The following is an 11,444-nucleotide window of genomic DNA, read 5'->3' as shown; positions in this document are numbered from 1 at the left end:
CCCCTGCATTGGCAGGCGGACTCTCAACCACTGCGCCACCAGGGAAGCCCTAATTTTTGCCTTTTGATACATGTGAGCGCAGCTTTCATTTTGCTGAAAGAATATGACCAGTTTTCAGTTTGGGATTCTACCATTTAGTAAAGATAGTCCACTTAATTTTAGAAATAAGAGATTTAATATATACTACCTAATAATACTTTTATGTATTATTTTACTGAAAACATTTATTGTAATACTGTGAAGAAACTATGCCATTCTAGTCTTCAAGACTTAAATGAATCAAGTGTTTATTAGCTGTTGTAGTTTTTAAACTAATAAAAGTCAGTACATCAGCAATTTGTAAATACAGTTTTTAAAATATGCCTTAACAACTTTACAGTGGTTATAATGACTGTATTTAGGCCTAAAGTTAGTTAATAATTTGACATGAAGGCTTTTTAATAGTTTGATGGTGCAGATCAGGGATAGGTAAACTCTGGCTGGTGGGCCAGATCCAGCCCGTCGCCTGGCTTTGTAAAGGAAGTTTTTCTGGAACATAGTCGCACCCGTTGTTTACATGGTAGTTATGGCTCCTTTCACCCTACACCAGTGGGGCAGAGTAGTTGCAACAGTAACTGTACAGCCCAGAAATCTGGAAATGTTTAAATTTAGATTTTAAAAATTGAGAACTTCTTTGAGCCTATACAGGGCAAGTCCATTGACCCCTGAGGTAGAAAACAGTCAGGAACTTGGGTGCGGAAGCCAAATGGCCTAGGTTCAAATCCCCTTTCTCCCATTTCATAGCTAGTGACCATGGGCAAATCACTTAACCTCTATGCCTCCTTATGAGGTTTAAATGCACTTATTTGTATAAATAGTGCCTGGCACATACTAAGCGCCGTGTAAGTGATTGCTGTTGTTTCTGCTTGGAGTTTTAATAAGTTAATAGAAAAATGACACTAATGATTTTCCTTTTAGAGTAACAAAGGCACTTTGAGTCTTTTACATTTTCAGGAATGTAATAAGACTTTTTTCATTGACAGTCAGTGTTCCCTGTTACCAAAATTTACTTTATGAATATAAAGAATTGAATATCTTCAAGACAGTACTTTTGCTTAAATGTCAAACCATTATTTTCCCAAGGCACATCAAACTGGCTCTGCATAGTCCAGGCCTCTAAAGCTTGTGTGCACACCCTAGGTAGCATGTGAGATACATTTTGTAAATATAGTTTTTTAAATAATGCTTGAGACTTCCCTGGCGGTCCAGCAGTTAACACTATGTGCTCCCAATGTAGGGGGCTTGGGTTCGATCCCTGCTCAAGGAACTAGATCCCACGTGCCTGCCATAACTAAGAGCCCACATGCCACAACTAAAAGATCCGGCATGCTGCAACTAAAGACCCGGCACAGCCAAACAAACAAACAAGCAAATAAATAAATAAATCTTTATAAAAAAATAAGTAAAATAAAATAATGCCTTAGGAGTTAGGAAAAGAAAATATTAGAACATTTTTACCTTTGTATTATTTTTAAAAATCTGTGTAGTTTATCATGTACATAAATTATATGTATGGAACTTTGTGTATATAATTTGTTAATAAATAAGATGCATATTAAAAAGTTTTCTTATGATTTGCCCAGTCAGGTGTTTGGAGGCCATTGGAGGACAGGATGATGAAATATAGGGCCTCAGCAAAGATAGAATTTAGAACCAATTCCCTGACTTAGAAGATAAGGAAAATAATTCATAGACTGTAATTGAGTTGTCCAACTTTACATAAGTGTTCAGAAACAGGAAATGCAGTGGCTAGAATCTAATCACTGACCGAGCAGAATCTGGGTCACTCACTGGACTCGTAAACCAGAAGTGACTGTTGAAGTTCTCAGGTTGATGCTCCTGGCATATATGCTTGATCTGTGTGTGTGTGTAAATCTCTGACATAAGAAGCCATACTCAGGCACACCCTGTTTCCTTATTCAAGCATCTTAATTTCATCCCATTAAATCTTTGAAGTATCAGACTACCAGAAGGCATGAAGAAACCTGGGCTGAGAGTCTTCATTCCAGGAGACGTGATCTTGACTGCATGGCTGGTTTGAGGCGCATCACTCTGAACTGCAACCCGCTCATTGGTGACCTGGGTGCAAGTGCTTTGGCAGAATCTCTTAGTGAGGATTTATGGCTTAGAGGGAAATTCTAAAATTGAAAATATTGAATTTTTAATATGCTTAGCTTTTGGCATGATACTATTGTGATAGGATGTTTTAAAGCCTCATTTTACTGATAGCTTTTATTTTGCTTTTAAACTTTCTCTAAGAGTTGCATATATCCTTTACAGAAAATACAGAGTTACAAGAGAACCTATAATTTTAATACCCAGATATAATCACTGTTCATTTTGGCGTATATACTTTCAGTCTTTTTTTCTTCTACAAATATATATGTACACTTAGGGATTACAAAAATAGAATTGTAGTATACTTGCTATTTCACATTCCTGCTTTTTTCACTTAAAGATGTATCATGTAGTATTGCGTCGTATTGATGTCCCATAGTTTAATCAATTCTTTGCAATTCTATTTAGACAGTTTGCTTTTCCCTGTCAGAAACAATGTGAATACGTTGTATATACATCTCTGTGTCCATCGGGATTACTTCTGTAGAATAAGGTACTACAAGTGGAATGACTAAGTGTGACCTATTTTTAAGACATTTGATACACATGGCCAAATTACCACCCAGAAAGGCTATGCCAATTTGTAGTCCACCCCAACAGTAGATGGGAAGCCTGCCTCTCACAAACACTGGCCTGTAGCACTTGTAAAAAAATGTGAAACTACAAAAATGAGTACCTCTCCATTTTCTATGCAAGTGGGATTACTCCAAATTTTATAACTTTTTTCAATTAATTTAGTATGAGCATTTTAGCAAGTCAGTAAATTTGCATCTCCTACATCATTTTTTGTGATTGTTCAGTATTCCATTATATGAATATGCCACAGTGCACATAGCTTATCCATTCTTGTATATAAGCTTTGTCCAGTTTTTCAGTTACAAATAGTACTCTGATATATATCCTTACCTATATCTCTGACTATTTCTTTTGGTTAAATTCTTAGAAAGAGAGTTGTTGGATCCAAAGGGTATAGACATTATTTAAAGGCTTTTCTTACAGAATCTTGGCTTCATCTGATAGGAGAATAACCACATTTTGTTTTATTTTGTATTCATTTGATTGACTGGTGAGGTTTACTGGCTGTTTGTATTAATTTGGCTATTTGGTTAATTATACCCTGTGTCCATTCTTAGTGTAGTGAGAGTTTGTAAGGGTTGTATCATATCCTGTCAGATCCGTATGTCTGACTTGCTATTTCTATGTGTCATGGGGGTGTTGAAAGACTCCAGTTATTTTAATGTGATGGTCCACACAACACTTAAACAAAAGACTCATGATAGTTTCCTTTCATGTAATATTTTTTAATACCTGTGCTTTAGTGATGATCCCTTTGGTTTAAATGAGTAGGTTGTTCAGCCCCAGAACTACTAGAATTCATGATCAGTTTTTCTGGGTTTTGTCTGACCTTTTACTGCGAGGGTTCTTGACCATCCTACTTTCATGATAGGTTTTTAGTATGTATTCTCTATTCACACATTGTTGAAAGTTTTTATTATTTGTATCCTCTTAGATTTGTCTTTTTTTCCTCTAAAACTAACAGTTATTACATTTCTTCTATTTTGTTTTCCCCTTTGAACTAGTTTCAAGTGTGATTTGGAGCTGAAGATCATGATCAAAAGAATGCAGTGCATTTCTGAGCTCCACCAGGTTTTGCTTGTGAGGTTTACATGCCCCTGCCGCCCTTGCTAATTATGAACTGAGATTCATTTTGTGATGCTTTTTGCTCATAGGTTATATACAGTTATTCTTCAGTTCTGTAATTGTAAAATACGTTGTATGATTTATTGGTACTAAAGCCAGGGTTATCACTGCACATCCAAGAAGAGGTTTTTAAATTGGATTATGCATTATGTGTGTGCATATATGTTTCTGTTTTTTTCCATACCCAAAATTACAAACCTGCCATGACTTGTCTTGTGCAGGACTCTTCCACACGTGAGAAAATGAGAGTTGTCTATATGTTAAATCTGTAGAGTTAGCAAGTGACGTTTGTCTTTCATCGAAAGCACTTGACCTGCAGCAGTGCGGCCTCACCAGTGAAGGAGCAAAGGCTTTACTAAAGGCCCCTGAAACCAACAGAACTCTGCTCGTTCTGGATATAAGAAAAAATCTGCTTGTTGGTATGTGGTCACTTTTTTTAAATTGATGAACACATAGCAAAACAAAAACAATTTGTTCAGGTATTGACAGTTTTTTAAAACTTAATGTGTTTAACTTTCCTCATCATATACAGTTGGCCCGTGAACAACGTGGGGTTAGGGGTGTCGACCCCTACACAGTTCAAGATCTGGGTATAAGTTTATAGTCAGTGGTTCCACATCTGTGGATTCAACCAACCTTGGATCATGTAGGACGATAGTACATATGTATTGAAAACTATGCGTGTGTCAGTGGACCCGCGAGGTTCAAACCCATGTTGTTCAAGCTTCAACTGTACTTTTCTAGTGTTGCACTTCCCTTATGTTTTTAGCAGCTACTGTACTAACTAAAGTGAATTATACTTGTCAATTTTTCTTATCTCTACTCTGAATAGAGGTGAACCTAGATACTAAGCCTGCTTCCACCAAGAGCATTCTTTCTTTCCTGTGCAGCCTCTGAATTCTTGCCAGGAGTACTTTATTCATTTGTCAGATTCACAAGTAATTTTGTAATCATCTTCTGTGTGCCAGATACGGGTTTAGGGACTAGGGATAAAGCAGTGAACCAGACAGACAAAAGTCTTGCCCTCATGGAACTTACATTCTAGTGAAGGACATCAGATAGAAATGAGTAAACAGATAAGTCATATTAATTTTAGAGAGTAGGAAGTGCAAAACTATCTTAATGTAAGGAGAGTGAGGGAGAGCAGGTAGGACTCCATTGGATAGGTTTGTTAGGGGACAGCTTCACTGGAGAAGTGGCATTTGAACGGAGACCTGAATGAAGAGAGGAGCAAGCCATGGAAGATGTGGAGTAAGCACATTCCAGGACAAGGAGGCAATGAGTATGTAGGCATGTAGGTGGGTGGAGTATTTAAGGAAAAGCAAGGAGGCCAATCTGGGCAGAGTACTGAGTGAAGAAGAGTGTGGTATGACATGAGGTCAAGGAGCTAGCCAGGGGTCTGCTCTTGTAAAGTCTTGAAGGCCAGAGTAAAGATGTGGATTATTCTAAATGAGTAGAGGGGTTTGAACTGGAAAAAGGCATGATCCAAATCGTATCTGAATAAGGTGACCTGGTATAGAGAAGGGACTTGGGAGGATAAAGAAGAGGAACAGGGGGCTTCCCTGGTGCCGCAGTGGTTGAGAATCCACCTGCCGATGCAGGGGACGCGGGTTCGTGCCCCGGTCCAGGAAGATCCCACATGCCTCGGAGCGACTGGGCCCATGAGCCATGGCCGCTGAGCCTGCGCGTCCGGAGCCTGTGCTCCGCAACGAGAGAGGCCACAACAGTGAGAGGCCCGTGTACAGCAAAAAAAAAAAAAAAAGAAGAGGAACAGGGAGACCAGTTAGGAGACTATCACAGTGCTCCAAATAAGAGATGTTTATGGCCTAGGTTAGGTTGGAAGTTTGCAGCAAATGAAAAGTGGTTGAATTCAGGTTGTGTTTTGAGGGTGTAGCTCTCAAGACCTGCAGATAGATGTGAGGTATGAAGGAAATAGTAACAAGGAGACAAGTCGTTGATGATTATGTGTGCAACTGGGTAGTATCACTTAGAAGAAGGGAGCTGATGGGAGGAGCAGCTTTTGAGGGAATATCAGGACTTGGTTTGTTATCTTGGATGCCCTGGTTTGATATCTTAGATGTTCTTTAGGTATCTAAGCGTCTGGACGGTGCTCAGACTGTACTTTGTATCCAAAGGTATCCAAAGCCACTTCAGATGCAAAATGTTTCAAGTTGACCTTTGCTGCTGCCAAAATAGTAGCCACTGTGGGCAGTCTGCAAGATGGCATCTTAGGTTTCTGAGGAAGAAATTAGAATACACAAAGGGGGAAATAAGTGTATAATTATATAATGTAGATTTCATATTTAAATGTCTGGGAAAAGCAATAATTAGTTGGCTTTTGGTTTTAAATGGAAATAGCCACTCATTGGAAAATAATTACTCTAATTTCAATTCATTTTACTTTAGATCATTCTGTGATGAAAACAGTTACCAAACAAGTTCTCCAGATAGAAGGAGTGCCAAGTCAGAGGTATATAGCATGTTTCAGTTCTCTTGGAAGAATTTCTCTTTAATGGCTTGGTTTTCTTTCTTTCTTAAAAGAAAATTATCAAGGTACTTTCTGCCATCTTAAAACTAAGATTTTAGTCAAATCAAATGGCTTTTCTGTTTTTGAAAATGTTGTGTGATGCTTTAATTTAGGTTCCCAGATATGCAGATTGAAAACCTTTTAACTTTTTATTTTCTGTAACATATTATCGTTAGTCACAAATAGTCTTTTTTTTTTTTTGGTGATAAGAATGAATAGCAGGAGCAGCATTTGTGAAACCAAATCTAATATGAAACTGACTCTTTCTTGTGAGTAAATTTGAATATTGAAACAGCAAAACAATAAGGTTTAATAAAAAGCAAAATAAATTTTTTATGTTTATGATCTGCCAATTTCCCAGAAAGGGTTTTGTGGTGACTTTAGTTATATACCAGATACATTAAAATCACCAGTGGACAACACATCTTTCATTCAGGTGCCCTCTGAAAGTTTTAAAAATTTGTTGACTTCGTAACAATGAACGGTCCACTTTAAAATGGTTAAAATTATAAATTTTCTGTTTTGTGTCGTTTACCACAATTTTTAAAAAATGTGTTGTTTGAAGATTTTTGGGTTTTATAAAGGTATTAGCATAAAAATGAAAAATTTAAAAGACCACCTCTAATCCCATTATCCTATCAAGCAATATTTACATTTTAATTTTCTCTTCCTGCTGTCTATAAACATAATTCCACATAGCTTCAATATAATTTGCCATTCTTATCTTTTCATACTAAATTTAAATTCTGTGATTCATAGTTATACTTTTTAACATTGCATTCACATGGTTTCATTGAGTAGGTCAATTTTTTAAATTGGTGAAAAATTGGAAATAACCTCAAATAAACTATTGTAAACATCTTCATAAATACAGCTTTTTTTTTTCTACTTCAAGTTGTATGTTTTTGATTCTCTATTAATCAACTTGCTTGGACAATAGTGTATTAAATAAGTTGTTAAGAGTGTTTATGAAGTCAAAAAAAAGCTTATGATCGTCTGCCAATTGTTATTTCAAGAGTGATATTTTATTTTTTTTAAGGTGAAAATTACTTGCTTTTATTTATTGTTAAAACAACTTTATGAAATGATTTGCAATGCAAAATGTGGAAAACTGCTTTGAATAACTGGGAAAATAGCTACAGCATGGGAAAACGTATGTAAACAAACTTCACTGCCACCAAACTAGAATCTACTAATTTATCTCAGATGGCATCACAGAGTAGCAATGGCAGCTTCTGGTAAACGGAGAAACAGCAGCAAAGTCCTGCAGTGAAGCTGTGATTAATTACCAAACTGAACTGTTCACTCCACTAATCCTACAACTTCCCTACATTTATCTGTCTATACATTCCTACTTACTACAGGACAAACACCCACCGAAGTGGTTCCAAAAAACAAATGAGATAGAAATTCACAATTATAAAACAAATCCAATAGAAGGCAGTGGAGGAAACTGGGAACTACTGCAAAGTTTTACTGTCTAGTCCAGGTGATGAAAACAAAGTTTTTCTTTCAAGGCTGACCACTGTCAGGAATGAAATTAAGTATCAAAACTCTCCTCACTTCTCTAGGAGTGATTCTAGCTCTTCTTGCAAAGAGCTGAGCTGCTCCTTTTCTCGGTCTTCCTTTTGTTTCAGTTCATCCAGCACAGCCTGAAATCTGTTCTTGAGAGCCAGGTTCTCCACTTTCATGATGAGATCCTCCTGTCGCTTTGCCCTGTCCTGGGTCTCTTGGAGCTTGCCTTTCATGTTATCAATCTGTTTCTGAATTCCCATAACCAGCTGATTAGTTCCCTCGTTTTCTTGGTGGTGTTCATCTGACTCATTTAGCTTGTGCTGTAGCTGCCTTTCCAGATCTTCCTCAGTGTCAATGATGTTTATATCTTCTTCATCTTGATGCTGTGTCTCATCTTCATCTTCACTGCTGCTGCTGAGGTCATTGAATATCTCCCGAAGCTCATCATGTTCTAATGAGTCATGGCCCTGCCTGTGGCCAGACATTCCTGGGGAAGAGATATCAAGGCCTTGACTTTCTGCTTCTTTTGTTTCATCTTCAGCAATTATTTCCCAACGGGTACTGACAGCTTCAGCATCTGTGCTCAGCAACCGCTTTACTTCTTTTTCCACATCTGGAGACTCAATATATTTCTTCTTTGCTGTCTTACGGAACCTTCTCTTTCTGACATTTTTTAGAGGCAGAGTAATTCCATGGTTCCATATAAACTTTTTCTCTTTGTCCTTATCCTTTTTCTTGCTTGCTTTGGGATCAGCAGTGGCAACTGGTTCCTCAACAGGAGGATAGAGATCACCATCAGCTGTACAGACAAGCATCTGAGAGATATCAGCTGTCTTGTAAAAGGTTTTTTTATCAATGGTTTTCAAACTTTCCATAACACATGGCAGATCTACCAATTTTGACGCCAATGGGACCTGGTCCACTCTGACAATTCCATGACGCCCATCAGGGTGTAACTCAATTGTCAGTCTGTCCTTCAGGTTGACATGACCAGACTGTATCGCCCGCCTCACAGTAGAGGCATACTCCGGAGGTAGGCGTAAGATAAACTGGCTCTCTACTTCGTGAGGAGCATCATCTTTGCTCTTACTCATCTTTACTTCTTTGTGACTCAGTTTTTCTCTAATAACCACTTGTTGCACTAAAAAATTTCAGCTATTTCAACAGAAAGACCAGTTCTTTATAAATTGACGTCTTTAATTACAAAGAGTTCTAGGTAGGAGAGCAACTAAGCGTCTATTCGGAATTAAGTTCCAAGTCTTTCTAAATATGCTGTGACAATACCAGTCGTTAATGACGCATTGCCTTACTCAGGTCCATTTAAATCTGTTAGCTGCAATGCCAAGTTCCAACCTCTAGATAGAGGTTGTCCTGCCGCTGCAGGACAACGCAGGGAAAGCAAATGGCGGCTCCTACGGAATGATTTTCGGCACAGAAAGTAAGGCTCAGCAGATACTCCCAATCCACAAACTCTCCCGGAACAAAGATACGCAAAAAGCGGGGCGTAGTGAGCTCTCTTCGCCTCGGGTACTTACAATCCAGTGACGGTTATAAGTCCAGTTTCTCCGGACAGGCGCGAGCGGGAAACGAAGCCACTCAGAGAAAGGCGGCCGGGAGCCGAGAGTCTCCTTCCGAATTCCTTTGTTCTTCCCGGCACTTGGCAAAGCGATCCGCTGATTATCGGTGAAACGGCTGAGGACGGGCAACGCGAAATCTCGCCAAGAACCGCAGCTCCGAACGCCAGATTCTGCAACTCCGCAGCTCAGGCGGCCTCCGTCCGTTACAGCAGACCTAGCCGAGAAAAAACAGCTGCGTCACCACGCGAGACCGGCAGCTGCTGTGAGTCGCAACACGCCTCGGGCGGAAGTGCGAGCTGCCCCAGCGCGCGCAGGCACAACGTGCGATTAAGCTATCCGGCGTCTTGTCGTCTCGCGAGAACTTAGCCTTAAAGGGATGAAGACTTTCGCCAAGAGCTGTTGGTTTAAAAGTATTTAGAGGAAACGGTTCTAAGAAGGACATGGATTCTCCCGCGCGCCTCCGCTACCCCCTCCGCTAAAGAGAGTGATATTTTAATAATCAAATAGTACATTCAAAGAAGTTAAGATTTGTGATATCACACTAATTAGATATTATTATTAAAAATTTATATCCTATGTAAAGCAATCTTAAAATAGCTACATTGACTTTTGCTATGATATTAGAAATGGAAGGATATATAAATAAAACATGTATATGTACAACGTATTTGGAATTCTGTAAAATTAGTACAGAATAATAGGGCATCATGGAATGAGAACAGTTAAACATTTTTTTTTAGTAAGCATGATTAAACAAAGTGGAAATGTAACTGCAGTATACAAGCTCATTGAGCTCTTTTAAGAGTAATTTTATTTCTTGGGCTTTTTTTTTTGTATTTGCCTCAGTTATTTGGAGACATAGAGGTAAGCCAAATCAGTATCTGGGTATATACCTAGATCCAGGGGAGTATAGGGGTGAAATAATGGTGTGAATTGTGTCACATTTATATTGTACTTATGTATGCCTAATAAAAGATGGGAACTTTTATTAGAAATTTTTTAATCTCCTAACAAGAAAAGTGTAATTTTAAAAAATTTTAATACATATATATATATATATATATATATATATTTGTGTGTGTGTGTGCGTGTGTGGTACGCGGGCCTCTCACTTTTGTGGCCTCTCCCGTTGCGGAGCACAGGCTCAGCGGCCATGGCTCACGGGCCCAGTCGCTCCGCAGCATGTGGGATCTTCCCGGACCGGGGCACGAACCCGTGTCCCCTGCATCGGCAGGTGGACTCTCAACCACTGCGCCACCAGGGAAGCCCTCCTATATATTTTTAAGAGGCATGTAAATCACAGAGGATCGTGTGGTGATTATCAATAAGCTACACTCTATGAAATATTTGTCCTATATTACCGAATACACTCCATTTTACCCTGCATCCTAATGCTGCTAAAATATAGTAGAAAGCAGCAGCATAGCACAGGGAGATCAGCTTGGTGCTTTGCGATGACCTAGAGGGGTGGGATAGGGAGGGTGGGAGGGAGGCTCAAGAGGGTGGGATATGGGGACATGTGTATGCATATGGCTGATTCGCTTTGTTGTGTAACAGAAACTAACAGAATTGTGAAGCAATTATACTCCAATCAAGATCTATTAAAATAAATAAATAAAATAACATAAAATATAGTAGCTTTGAAGGATAAATATAACCATTTTAACCTATGATGTTTGTTTTCAGTAAATTCAAATTAAATATTTAAATGTGAATTTTAATATATGGCTTGTTCTAAGTAAAATATTAACACGTAGGTCTAGTTTTTGCAACCAAATGTTTCCTATAAAGATACTTGCCTCTTTACTACTGAAATATAGGGTAAGTCTCCACATTTCACTCTTTAATCCAGTGGGTTTCATTTGTTTTTTTGTGCGTTTTCTATATGAAATCAAAGGAGCAGTGAAGGTTGACAGGCTTATAGGAGGGTAAAATTGACTCACCTACCCCCCAGCAACTTGCAGCCT

General features: G+C 38.6%; 1 protein-coding gene across 1 annotated transcript; it reads right to left on the bottom strand.

The window, feature by feature from the left end:
• Nucleotides 1-7,355: 7,355 nt before the first annotated feature.
• On the bottom strand, nt 7,356-9,211 carry LOC308610205 (transcription initiation factor TFIID subunit 7-like). The gene has a single exon (XM_081259437.1). It carries the CDS (start codon nt 8,992-8,994, stop codon nt 7,945-7,947), a length of 1,050 nt encoding a protein of 349 aa, XP_081115563.1. The 5' UTR covers nt 8,995-9,211; the 3' UTR covers nt 7,356-7,944.
• Between the last annotated feature and the right edge of the window lie 2,233 nt (nt 9,212-11,444).

Source organism: Mesoplodon bidens (genome assembly GCF_964165515.1).
Source record: "Mesoplodon bidens genome assembly, contig: HAP1_SCAFFOLD_116, whole genome shotgun sequence".
Classification (NCBI taxonomy): Eukaryota; Metazoa; Chordata; class Mammalia; order Artiodactyla; family Ziphiidae; genus Mesoplodon; species Mesoplodon bidens.
This window is presented reverse-complemented; position numbering and strand designations above follow the sequence as displayed.